The 13,952-nt window shown below is 43.7% G+C and overlaps 1 protein-coding gene across 4 annotated transcripts in view; it reads right to left on the bottom strand.

Moving 5' to 3' along the window:
* Positions 1-13,952, bottom strand: part of ttll5 (tubulin tyrosine ligase-like family, member 5) — a 90,803-nt gene that overhangs the window by 65,958 nt on the left and 10,893 nt on the right. For all 4 annotated transcript variants that reach the window (XM_020488036.2, XM_020488037.2, XM_031828980.1 and 1 more), the window contains exons 10-14: positions 13,320-13,421; positions 12,981-13,072; positions 12,527-12,634; positions 1,540-1,621; positions 919-980 (exon numbers count right to left, since the gene is read on the bottom strand). In XM_020488036.2, coding sequence (XP_020343625.1) covers positions 919-980; positions 1,540-1,621; positions 12,527-12,634; positions 12,981-13,072; positions 13,320-13,421 — 446 coding nt within the window. The remainder of the gene's footprint in view (positions 1-918; positions 981-1,539; positions 1,622-12,526; positions 12,635-12,980; positions 13,073-13,319; positions 13,422-13,952) is intronic.

Below are 13,952 nucleotides of genomic sequence, written 5' to 3'. Positions count from 1 at the left end.
GCCACTCTAAAATGTGCAGTTTTGTCACAACACAATGCCACAGATGTCTCAAGTTGAGGGAGTGAGCAATTGACATGCTGACTGCAGGAATGTCCACCAGAGAAGTTGCCACATCATTTCTCTGCCATATGCCACATCCAATGTCCTTTTAGAGAATTTGGCAGTACGTCCAACTGGCCTCAACCACAGACCACGTGTATGGCGTCATGCGGGCGAGCGGTTTGTTGATGTCAACGTTGTGAACATGGTGGCGGTGGGGTTATGGTATGGGCAGGCATAAGCTACAAAGAACACAATTGCATTTTATTGTTAGTAATTTGAATGCACAGAAATACCATGACGAAATACCATTTATTTTAAAGTATCTGTGTCCAGATGCATATCTGTATTCTCAGTCATGTGAAATCCATAGATTAGGGCCTAATGAATTTTCTCATATGAACTTTAACTCAGTAAAATCTTTGAAATTGTTGCATGTTGCATTTATATTTTTGTTCAGTATACTTACATAACTTTATGAGCTGGGTTGTCAATCGAAGTAGTAAATGTTCACATTTGCGCGTTAGCATTTACCTAATATCCACTATGAGGATTCCATAGTACTAGTTAGCATTCTGGGAAGTAACTTTTTTGTAAGGGGGTTTACGTTTGAAAAATATATATATATAGCGCCCCTTGTGTGCACTACTGGTAATTCCGTATATCCCCAGGATGACACAGGCACGGTATGAAGGTATGGACATCTGGATACCGTCCAACCCTACAGGTGGGTATGTAATTAAACAGAAACATTTTGGCCAAGAGCATTCATTCAGGTGTAGTCGCCAGACCAAACCCTTGGCATTCCTCCCTCCCCAAAACCCATGCATTAACACTTGTTTTTTATGTGCAGAAAGAGAGGGAGAGAGAAGGACTCACCCACAATAGAAAACATGTCTGATATCATGCTGGCCTTTATCTTCAGATCCAGAGGAGCATCACTGGAATGAAAGATTCAAATCATATAAAAACGAACAAAAGACATTAGAAAGACATCAAAGTCCATACAGTAAAATAACACAATATGCCCTCACAAAGTGTAATCCCAAAGTTGTAGAGGACACAAACGTCTCAATCACAGTCAACTCACAGAATTTACTGGGCTGGAAAGAACTGCTCAGATGTATTTCAAGAGGATGAGAAGATAAAAGCTTACATTTAGCCACCGGGTATTTATCAACAAACGAAGTGTAAATCCTCAAACATGCCATTTCATTATGTGTTATATTAACATGTCTATTCCTAGAGCTCACCAGAGGATGTTTAAGGGTTTATGGGAGGAAAACAGAAGTGTGTTTCATCTCAAAGAAGGACAAGAAGAACACTTGTTTGAGTTACCCTGAAGTCCCTTTAGCAATTTACACGTTTTTTTTCAGAGCAGAGTAATGCTCTCAGAATGATGTTAAGAGAGCAACTGCTGTAAGGTCAAAGATTGAAGATCTGGCATAAGCATGTATTTGTTCCTGTGAACCGTGAGATGACATGCAGTCAGTCACTCACCAGGCCAGGGAGGGAGAGAGGTTGACCTCCAGGAGCCATGGTTTGAGGTTGGAGTCGATGAGCACATCAAAGCCATACAGTTCTGTAGATAAATACACACACATGAATAATGGAGTTACCAGAGGACATGGGAGGTCAGCAGAGTCTGGCTCTATTCTGGCTTCCGCTGACCCCATTTGTAATGAATAGGAATCTTTTCCCAACCACATATTAGGCTAAGTAATAGGCTAGGGACTAGCGTTTTTCCTGGTCAGGTCACATGGGGAGGTAAACCTTCTGATCCTAGTGATGGAAGAGCCTGTTGTCTTATAAACAATAATAAGCCACAATATAACATAAAAGACTTCAAGCTTCTTATCTTGGTTCCCCACAAACTGGCAGTTGACAACATGGCTGGTTTTCGGGCTACTGATTATATGGATATTAAATATCCAATCACTCAGAGAGAGAAACTACATCAAACGAATGTTGCTACTGAGGAATGGCTGGCTGCATTACATTAGCTAAGTATATTCACATTTCAGCTCCACGGAGCTGCTTACATAAGAGCTGAGATGAGAACAGAGCATGTGAGCGGAGTAGAACAGTTGGAAATCACGTTCTCCGCTCCGGTGCTTCATGTCCTTTCCAACCACTCCGCTAAAAGAAAAAAACTGCTACTCAAATCCGCTCCATTCGTTAAAATCACAATTTAACCAACACCCATCTATTTTTGTGACTACCATTTGCTTTTGAAATATTGAAACCAAACGATTTGAAAGAAAAGTGTTTGAATAAACATGAAAATGTGAATGTAAGAAGCGCACACAATTTCAAATAGGCTACATGTCATATTAAACAGCATATAAACACTGTAAATAGGTCAGGAGCCAGACAGGGAGCCTAAGAAGGAATGAAAATGAATTACCTAGGCTAAATTATTTCAATTATTTGAAGCCTATAAAGAAATAGACTGAAGCATGTGCGAGTGCCACACAATAGGCTGTTAGGGATATAAAGAGCTCAGCATTTAAACATTTCATTATCTTAAATCGTTATATAGTCTAAATTGCGCAGCATAAAATCCGCTTTCAAATCAAATAATTTGTCATCACACGCTTACTTACAGGTCCTATTCCAACAATGCAAAATTAAAGATCAATTTCATTACAATTTTAAAAAAGTGACAGTGAATAACGAATAAAAATAACATGGCTATACAGAGCATTCGGGAAGTATTCAGACACCTTGACGTTTTCCACATTTTGTTACGTTACAATCTTACTCTAAATGAATTAAATACATGTTTTTCCTCATCCACACAAAGTGAAAACAAGTTGAGAAATTTTGGCACATTTACTACAAATAAAAAAACAGAAATAACTTATTTACATAAGTATTCAGACCCTTTGCTATGAGACGAACTCTGTTTTTCAGTGGCAGGGACTGGGAGACTAGTCAGGATCGAGGGAAGGATGAACGGAGCAAAGTACAGAGATCCTTGATGAAAACCTGCTTCAGAGCGCTCAGGACCTTGGACTGGGGTTCAAATTCCATCAGGACAATGACACAGCCAAGACAGCTAAGCACACAGCCAAGACAACGCAGGAGTGGCTTTGGGACATGTCTCTGATTGTCCTTGAGTGGCCAAGCCAGAGCCCAGACTTGAACACGATCGAACATCTCTGGAGAGACCTGAAAATAGCTGTGCAGCGATGCTCCCCATCCAACCTGACAGAGCTTGAGAGGATCTGCAGAGAATGGGAGAAACGCCCCAAATACAGGTGTTCCAAGCTTGTAGCGTCATTCCCAAGAAGAGTCGAGGCTGTAATCGCTGCCAAAGGTGCTTCAACAAAGGACTGAGTAAAGGGTCTGAATTTTATTTTATTTATTTTATATTTTTATTAATTTGCTGAAATAAAAGTTTTTGCATTGTCATTATGGTGCATTGTCTGTAGATTGAGGGGGGGGAAACGATTTAATCAATTTTAGAAGAAGGCTGTAACGTAACAAAATGTGGAAAAAGTAAAGGGGTACGAATACTTCCCGAATGCACTGTTTAAAGGGAGTAGAACATAACATTGCTATATAAAGGGAGTAGAAAATAACATGGCTATATAAAAGGGAGTACCAGTACCAAGTCGATGTATAGGGGTACAAGCTATGTACTGTACATATACAGTACCAGTCAAAAGTTTGGACGCCTACTCATTCAAGGGTTCTTGTTTATTTTAACTATTTTCTACATTGTTGAATACTAGTGAAGACATCAACATTATGAAATAACACATATGGAATCATGTATTAACCCAAAAAGTGTTAAGCAAATCTAAATATTTTTGGGATTCTTAGAGTCACCCTTTGCCTTGATGACAGCATTGCACACTCTAGGCATTCTCTCAACCAGCTTCATGAGGAATGCTTTTCCAAACATCTTGAAGGAGTTCCCACATATGCTGCTTTTCCTTCACTCTGTGGTCCAAACCATCTCAATTGGTTGAGGTTGGGTGATTGTGGAAGCCAGGTCATCTGATGCAGCACTCCACCACTCTCATTGGTCAAATAGCCCTTACACAGCCTGGAGGTGTGTTGGGTCATTGTCCTGTTGAACAACAATTCATAATCCCACTAAGCGCAAACCAGATGGGATGGCGTATCACTGAAGAACGCTGAGGTAGCCATGCTGGTTAAGTGTGCCTTGATTTCAAAATAAATCACAGACGGTGTCACCAGCAAAGCACCCCGACACCATCACACCTCCTACTCCATGCTTCACGGTGGGAACTACATGCGGAGATCATCCGTTCACCTACTCTGCATCTCACAAAGACACGGCGGTTGGAACAAAAATCTCAAAATTGGACTCAGGCTAAAGGACAGATTTCCACTGGTCTAATCTTCATTACTTGTGTTCCTTGGCCCAAGCAAGTCTCTTCTTTATTGTGGTTTCTTTGCAGCAATTCGACCATGAAGGCCTGATTCACGCTGTCTCCTCTGAACAGTTGATGTTTAGATGTCCGTAATGACTAATCTTCATGTCTTAAAGTAATGATGGACTGTTGTTTCTCTATTCTTAATTCAGCTGTTCTTGCCATAATATGGACTTTTACCAGATAGGGCCTCCTTCTGTATACCACCCCTACTGTACCTTGTCACAACACAACTGATTGGCTCAAACGCAATAAGGAAAGAAATTCCACAAATTAGCTGTTTTGACTGGTAGTGTAGGTAGAGGTAAAGTGACTAGCAGCAGCGTATGTGGGGAGTGTGAAAGTGTATGGCGTCAGTATGCATGTTCGTGCATGTGGGCGTATGTGTCTGTGTGTTGGGGTATCAGTGGAAGTACACTGCATATACAAAACATTACAATGACAGACTGACCAGGTGAAAGCTATGACTATGTATGAATGTCACATGTTAAATCCACTTGAAAATCAATGAAGATGAAGGGGAGGAGATAGGTTAAAGAAGGATTTTTAAGCCTTGAGACATGGATTGTGTGTGTGTGTGTGTGTGTGTGTGTGTAAGTTTGCATGCGCGTGTGCCACTGAGAGTGAATAGGCAAGACAAAAGACTTGTGCCTTTGAACGGGATATGGTAGTAGGTGCCAGGCGCACCGGTTTGTGTAAAGAACTGCAATGCTGCTGGGTTTTTCACACTAAATGGTTTCCTATGTGTATCAAGAATGGTCCACCACGCAAAGGACATCCAGCTAAATTGACAACTGTGGGAAGCATTTGAGGCAATATGGGAAAGCATCCCTGTGGAACACTTTCGACACCTTGTACTTTCGACACTAGTGATGTACTGGGCCACACGCACTACCCTCTGTAGCGCCTTGCGGTTGGATGCCAAGCAGTTGACATACCAAGCGGTGATGCAGCCAGTCAGGATTCTCTCGATGGTGCAGCTGTAGAACTTTGAGGATCTGAGGACCAATGCCAAATCTTTTCAGCCTCATGAGGGGGAAAGAGGTGTTGTCGTGCCCTCTTCACGACCATGTTGGTGTTTGGACCATGATAAATCCTTAGTGATATGGACACCGAGGACCTTGAAGCTCTCGACCTGCTCCACTACAGCACCGTCGATGTGAATGGGGGCATGCTCGGCCCTCCGTTTTCTGGCATCGACGATCAGCTCCATTGTCTTACTGAAGATGAGGGAGAGGTTGTCTTGGCACCACACTGCCAGGTCTTTGACCTCCTCCCTATAGGCCGTCTCATCATCAACAGTGATCAGGTTTACCACCGTTGTGTCATCAGCACACTTAATGGTGGTGTTGGAGTCGTGCGCACTCGTGGGTGAACCTTGGAGTACAGGAGGGGACTAAGCACGCACACCTGGGGGGCCCCCATGTTGTTGTATACCCTCAACACCTTGGGGCAGCCCGTCAGGAAGTCCAGGAACCAGTTGCAGAGGGAAGTGTTCAGTCCCAAGGACCTTAGCTTAGTAATGAGATGAGGGCTCTATGGTGTTGAACACTGAGATGTAGTCAATGAACCGCATTCTAATGTAGGTGTTCATTTTGTCCAAACAGGAAAGGGCAGTGTGGAGTGGAATAGAATTGGCATAGTCTGTGGATCTGTTGATCTGTTGGGGCGGTATGCAAACTGGAGTGGGTCCAGGGTGTCTGGGATGATGGTCTTGATGTGAGCCGTGACTTTCAATGCATTTCATGGCTACAGATGTGAGTGCTATCTATGGTCATTTAGACAGGTTACCTTGGTGTTCTTGGGCACAGGGACAATGGAGGTCTGCTTGAAACATATAACAGACTGGGTCAGGGAGAGGTTGAAAATGTCAGTGAAGACACTTGCCAGCTCTTCAGTGCATGCTCCAAGTATACATCCTGATAACCTGTTTAAAAGATGTTACTCACATTGGCTACAGAGAGCGTATCACACAGTTGTCCGGGACAGCTCATGCTCTCACGAGTGATTCAGAGTTGCTTGCCTCGAAGCGAGCATAGAAGTAATTTAGCTCGTCTGGTAGGCTCGTGTCATTGGGAAGCTCTCGGCTGTGCTTCCCTTTGTAGTCTGTAATTCTTTTCAAGCCCTGCCACATTCGACAAGCATCAGAGCCGGTGTAGTAGGATTCAATCTTAGTCCTATATTGATGCTTTGCCTGTTTGATGGTTCGTCAGAGGGCATAGCGGGATTTCTTAAAAACGTCCGGGTTTGTATCCCGCTCCTTGAAAGCGGCAGCTCTAGCCTTTAGTTCAGCGCGGATGGTGCCTATAATCCATGACTTCTGGTTGGGATATGTACAGTACGTACGGTAACTGTGGGGACTACGTCGTCGATGCACTTATTAATGAAGCCGGGGACTGATGTAGTAAACTCCGATGCCATCGGATGAATCACGGAACATATTCCCGTCCTGTGGGTTAGCATCTGTTTCATCGGGCCACTTCCGAATTAAGTGTTTTAAATGGTACTTCCTGTTTCTGCTTGTAAGCAGGAATTATGAGGATAGAGTTATGGTCAGATTTGCCAAATGGAGGGAGAGGGAGAGCTTTGTACACATCTCTGTGTGTGGAGTAAAGGTGGTCTTTTTTTAAATAGCATGGTTAACAGCTTATCATGAGGTACTCTAATTCAGGCGAGTAGAACCTTGGAGACTTCCTTAATATTAGAGATTGTGCACCAGTTGTTAAAAGACACACACCCCCGCCCTTGAGTTTACGAGACGCTGCCGTTCTGTCGTTGCATAGAAGTTAGATTTATATTAACCATGCTCTCATTCATCCAGGACTCCGTGAAGCATAGGACATTACAGTTCTTCAGGACCCGTTGATATGATAGTCTCGAACAGAGCTTGTCCAGTTTGTTCTCCAGTGATTGTACATTCACCAATAGAACAAAAGGGTAGAGGTGGTATATTCACTCGCCGCCGTAGTTTCATCAGGGTGCCCCTACATCAGCCTCTACATCGTCGTATTTTCCTCTTGCGAATGTCAAGGATTAGGGCCTGGTCCGGGTGAGCATTGTGTCCTGAATTATTTTTTTAAATTTAATTTTTACCCCCTTTTTCTCCCCAATTTCGTGGTATCCAATTGTTAGTAGCTACTATCTTGTCTCACCGGTACAACTCCCGTAAGGGCTCAGGAGAGATAAAGGCCGAAAGTCATGCGTCCTCCGATACACAACCCAACCAAGCCGCACTGCCTCTTAACACAGCGCGCATCCAACACGGAAGCTAGCCGCACCAATGTGTCGGAGGAAACACCATGCACCTGGCGACCTTGGTTAGCGTGCACTGCACCCGGCCCGCCACAGGAGTCACTGGTGCGCGATGAGACAAGGATATCCCTACCGGCCAAGCCCTCCCTAACCCGGACGACACTAGGCCAATTGTGCGTTGCCCCACGGACCTCCCGGTCACGGCCGGTTGCGACAGAGCCTGGGCGCGAACCCAGAGTCTCTGGTGGCACAGCCCTTAACCACTGCGCCACCCGGGAGGCCCTGTTCTGAATTCTTCATCCAAATCGAGGTTAGTGACCGCTGTTTTGATGTCCAGAAGCTCTTTTCTGTCATAGGAAACAATGGCGGAAACATTATGTACAAAAAAAATTAAGATCAGCACAAACAAACAAAATAGCATAATTGGTCTGGAGGCCATTATATACACTATAAAAATGTTCATGCCATTATATACACACACTATAAAATCCTTCTTCCACATTAGGCTGGTGTTGCTCAGTCAATATTGTACCACAAAATGTGCCTACATGGTGATCAGTTTAAACCACACCTCAGTCCCAAAAGGTCCCCCTCTAGGCCTATAGCTGAAGAGAAGCAAATGATTATGACGGAGCAAATTATTGATAGACCCTGAACTCCAACCGAGCTAAGTTTGGAAAGTTAGGGAAGTATTTTCCAAGTGCGAGGGACCTGGCGACTCAGACACATATATATATATATTCCACTCCATCGTCAGCTTGGCAGAGAGCGACACAATAAAATGCCTTTTACTGAGCGGTCAGGGAGTTCCCTGTGTACAAACTCATCCATTCTCTCCCACCCTCGCTCTCCTTCCTTCACGGTTATAAAACAGCCATTTCACCACAGCGCGATGGGGCTAGGAGCCCTGTGGAAGCCCTCCTCACCACCACTCCCTCACACTGCTCTGCCTGGGGGGAGTCCATCAGTTTAGCCCACTGCTCCCAGAGAAAAGCCAGTCTTTTACAGGGACAGGGCACTGGGCAAAGCTCTGGCCGTAATGACAGGGAAAAATCTGCTTAATGGCTCTTCAAAAGAAAAGTCAGTTTTGAGAAGAGGCCAGAGGTTGTTGTTTTCAAAGTGGTCATAGCGCAAGTTGTTTATTCTAGTGTTAGAGGTCAACATCAGTGATAATACAGAGAACCATGCTATGTTATGTTCACACAGTTGTTGGCAGAGGAGTGATATTACAGTGCAAGTCAAGTTTTATAATAAACAAATCTATATTCAGTCATTCATTGTTTGTATATTTACTTATTTTCGACAAGGGCCTCCCTATCCTCTTCTTCATGGTTTTCTGACAATAGTAAATGGCAGCATGAGACTTCCAAAGTCTCTGAGATTCTAACTTCTTCAAGAGTCGGCTAATTTATCTTCGCTTGTAAAATATTTATTTAACTGACTTGCCTGAAGAACAAACTCTTATTTACAATGACGGCCTATTGGGGAACAGTTTTGTTCAGTGAACTGTTTTGTTCAGGGGCAGAACGACAGATTTTTACTTTGTCAGCTCGAGGATATGATCCAGCAACCTTCCGATTACTGGCCCAATGCTCTAACCACTCTAGGCTACCTGTCGCCCCTAAATATGACACGTACGAAAGATCTAAATGATTTCCAACTCATCCATATTCTTTTTAAATTTGAGCAAAGTCATTCATCATGTCATTGCTAGGGGTCAAGGGGCTTGCTAAACTCGTGTTAAAGTGGAATTGATCCAAAATGTGACGATGCAGTCCTTAGCCAAGGCCTGTAACATTAGTAGCAGAACCAATCTGTCTTTGGGTAAGGATTGGACACTAAAAGCCAAACAGTAGTTGCTAAGCAGAATGCAGGGATTTTATTTTCCATTCACTGACACACAGAGAGAGAGAGAGAGCACCATAAAAGTATCAGGGAACAGAGAAGGGGAATAAATTGTTTGAGCCCGGAGTGCCTCAGTGGTACCACAACAACGGAAGAAAGAGAGAAAACAAAGAAAGCCTCTCCACTTTGCCAGTCCCCGACAAGCAGACTCCATGTGCCGCGCATTTTCCCCCAATTAGGAGCAGACGCTGCTGCTGCCCCATGAGCCCCTGGAGCCGGCAGCCGCTCGCGCCGAGACGCGTTTGTTCTGTTGCTCGACCGCTGCCTGGGAGTGCCGTTAACGCAGCCACAGAGAAACCACAACAGACATAACACAGCGAGAGAGGAGAACATCCACAACACCCATTAAACGAGGGAGGGAAATAAATAAATGAAGAAGAAGTGATGCGAAGATCAAGAAGAGTATTTTTTACTATTGGATGGGCGCAGTTGGAAACTCCATCACAAGAGACAGCGCCAGAACAATGATCTCCCCACCCCGGCCATGCAGTTCATGGGCCCCACAATAACAACAACAACATAAAGCATCTTCTTCAAGTGGGTTTCATTGTTACTTATCACAAATTGGATTATTGCAGCATTTTCAAATAAATCACTTAAGTTGACATTGTAAATCCAGAGAAACAGAGAGGAGCAACAAGTTTGATGCCAAAGGCACGAAGACGCCCTGAATGCAATAAAATAAAAACTGCTGTATCTCCATGGGTAACACAAAAAAGCACTATGATAAAAATGAGCAGCTCAAAACATAGGCTAAATCCAGTGATTTGCAAAGAATTTCATAATAACCATATATCATCCTCATCGTAAAATCCCTATTTTTGGGACAGTAAAGTGTTTGATTTATGGACAAATGTAGGACTAAAAGTTGTTTATAAACTATTGCTGATTCCACACTATGTAGTAGATGTTCTGTAGAATACATGAGCAGTTAGTGGAATGTTTTGTGTTGAACAAAATAAGCCTTTGGCTTGGCTAGATCAGATCTCAGTCAAAACATGTCTTAATCAGCATCTCTCAGTAAAAAGCCTATCCATTAATCATAAGGCATAGTGGTAAAGAGAGCAGCATGGGTGGCATCCTCCCCCAACACACAACTCACCAAGGCAAGTTAGAAGGGGGAAAAAATGGTTGTTTTTACTCTTTCCCACATCTGAGACAGAGTATTAAAGGATTTTGTTACAGTAGGCTCGTTAAGATAGGCAGAGCAAATTGTGCAAAAAGCGCAAATCCCATTTGAAAACAATAAACATTGTATTAAAGACACTAAAAAGGCTTGGAATAGTTTGCTGCAAATTAAGATTACAACCCGCTTTATGGCCATGTGTGGCTGTGGTCCAGAAGTGGCAGAGATTGCATGTTAACTTCGAACAATAGGCCCTATTTTAGGGACGCATACACCGCCCTCATTACCCACAATTATTTAAACGGATACATCACAGCCTACTAATGTTTTCCTTCTAATTGGTGCATGGCAACATTTCTGGATCATTTCAGAGCATGAATTAACATTGAATTCATGTTTGGGAGATTGTGGGAGGAGGAGAGGAAGGCAGAGAGAGGAGAAGGACGTCGACAGGAGCTGAGAGAGCTGTGGTTTGGGTTGAAATTATTTACGAGAGAAGATAAAGCACACAGTGATACTGGACTCCCTGAAGCAGAGGCAAGCCTGGCCTCCCAGCACTCATGTTTTATACTGGCTCATACAGTACATGTCTCCACAGACACTCAGTCACATATTTAAAAAGCAACAGGCCCACCTTGAGAGGAGGATGAGAACAGAGGTAGCAGGACGAGGGTGGTCCTCTGGAATTGTCAGGACTAGAGTTGTCACTGTCTTCCTTTGGAAATTGTCTCCAGCAGACACAGAATTTTATAATTAACTAGCTTGAGGCGTTCTGAAGACTACAAAATTACACCACATTAGACGGTAAACTGATATCACAAAGGGTAATGGGCATGTTTATTAGTCAACTGGCTTTGTGTATAGAACAAAATAGATGGGCCTACTTGCCTGTGTACATTGTGTGTGTGTGTGCATGTGTATGCTCACAAAGTTGTGTGTAAGTTCATTGGTGTGTCAAAATCCATTCATGTCCTGTTCTCTCACTCTACTGTCATCTTTCCCTAAAATGACTCATTTCCATCAGGCAAGTACGAAGGCAGGATTAAGGCATGCCGCCCTGGCCCCACCTCATCCCACAAACACCTTCATCTGAACATTTCACACCCTGGGCCCGTCTGCCTGTTAAGCCCTGTGGTGATGCCTGCCGATCGGGGCACAGATATTATCTCTACACAAGCGATGCTCAGATAACATGCTTTTTGCCCTGGTACACAGCCCCTACAGCCCAAACAATCACAAGTCAGGGTCTATTATGTCTACAGTGGCTTGTCAAAAGTGCAGCCAGGGCTCTCTACTTTTCTAACCAGTGAGAGCACAAAGCAAAGAGAGACAGAGTTACAGACAAGAACAGGAAGAGAACGGGAGACAGAGAGAGAGACAGCGTGCAAGAATGAAAAGGAGACAGAAGGCAGAGGATGCTCAGCAGACCTGGCTGCAGTCAAACCCCAGGTCTCGGAGAGAACGCCAGCGAGAGAGGGAAGACAATTAGTGCCAACACTAACATCAGTAATGGCTCCAAAATGGAGTTCACGCGAGCCTGGTGCTACACAGGAGCAGCCAAGAAAACAGTCACCCTAAATCAGACAGACCTGAATGGCAACAGAAAAAAGGAAACAAATTCCTGCTTCGGTCAACAAGCTGACTCCAAAACCATCCGGACTGTCAGAGAGCAGGACAGATTTGGGAATGTCTGTAGTCTGCACCGAAGAAATGAAGGAGAAAATGAAAGGGTATGGAATACTACATATTCAAATATCGAGCATCAACAAGGCAAGAGTGTGGCAGACAATCTTACCGAAGCAGTTGTTCCTGTGGGGCACAAACATCTTGCAGGCAGTGGCTATCTGCAGCTCAGCGCTCAACACAGCCTTAATCACCAGGTCCTCCACCTGACTCATCAGCACTGGAAAACACAGAAACAGAGAGCAGGGTGACACTCAGTCTGAGACCTGCCATAGGTTAGTCTAGTCTACTTTACACAAAGGACCCTAAAGAACTTTACACTGGACACAAATTGGCTAGAATATCTCAACATCTTTAACACAATCTGTGGTTACAGGTTGACGTGTAGATTCTGCCCTACTGAACATTTTGACAGAGAAGGGTGGGGATCTGGGTGTAAGATTAAATCCGGTTCAACTACAGTAACATTTCTTTGACTGTGCATGGACAATAGCATGGACATTCTGAGCCAGGAGAGGGTGGAGGGGAGGAGGTTCAAAGGAGAGTGAAGAGTTCAGACTACTCACATGTGGTGTCTTTTCCCTCCTGCTTCAAATACCGCAGCATTGCACTCATGCTCCATTTGTTCCCATAATCCTCCACTTCAGGGTCATCACAACTGAAAAGGAAGAAAATAAATATAATGGTCTGGCTTTTTCCAAAACAGTTCATGCTACAATGTTGAAAAGATAGTAATTAGAAAGCCAAAGTGGGAATCTATCTACCATCTGAAAATACCATTCAAAAACCAAAACGTGTATGATTTGCTGTTTTCCCAATTCTATGCACCGTCAATAAGCTACATATTAACTTAGAGATTCCTGAAGGAGAATAGAAGTGATTGTTCCCTGCAGATCCCAAGTTACCTGACATAGTCGCTGCTCTTCTTGTTCACGCTGTAGTTGGTGAGATGCATGAACTGGTTCTTGATGTTCTTTGTGCCACAGTCATACTTCACGGTGGCAAACCTGTAGGCAGAGTTTTGGTTCAATTCAACAATTTCCAAAAACACAATTTACAGAGGATGCACAAAAAGTTACTTTACAGTACTTACAGCAATTCATATGATTGACCTTTGACAGCATTAGAGGGTCTATTAGTAAAGGAGATATGTTCCCCATACTGTACTATGTATTAAAGAGGATTGACACCACATGTGGAATATTGAGAATTCCTTGGCATACAGCGAGTTCCCGAATCTAGTCAAACCAAATGGAATGTCAAAGATTAAAGTGGTATTCGCAATTCAGCCAGGATTAATTGCCCTCCATTAATAATCAAGCACGGTCTGCGCTAAACAGCCCTGTGCGTTTGTGTTTGATTGCCTCACGCATTGCAGCACATCCATCAAGCCTAGCCGAGATGAGCCAATCAGTATGCATCATCCACCCATCACTGCCCCCAACCCCACATGAGCCCAGACGATCTTAATGATGAATGAATACAGTATTACAGCAGGCTCCAGGTAAAGACACAGGAAAATTGTTGATCTAATATGA

This window comes from Oncorhynchus kisutch, linkage group LG7, assembly GCF_002021735.2.
Source record: "Oncorhynchus kisutch isolate 150728-3 linkage group LG7, Okis_V2, whole genome shotgun sequence".
In the NCBI taxonomy this organism is placed as follows: Eukaryota; Metazoa; Chordata; class Actinopteri; order Salmoniformes; family Salmonidae; genus Oncorhynchus; species Oncorhynchus kisutch.
This window is presented reverse-complemented; position numbering and strand designations above follow the sequence as displayed.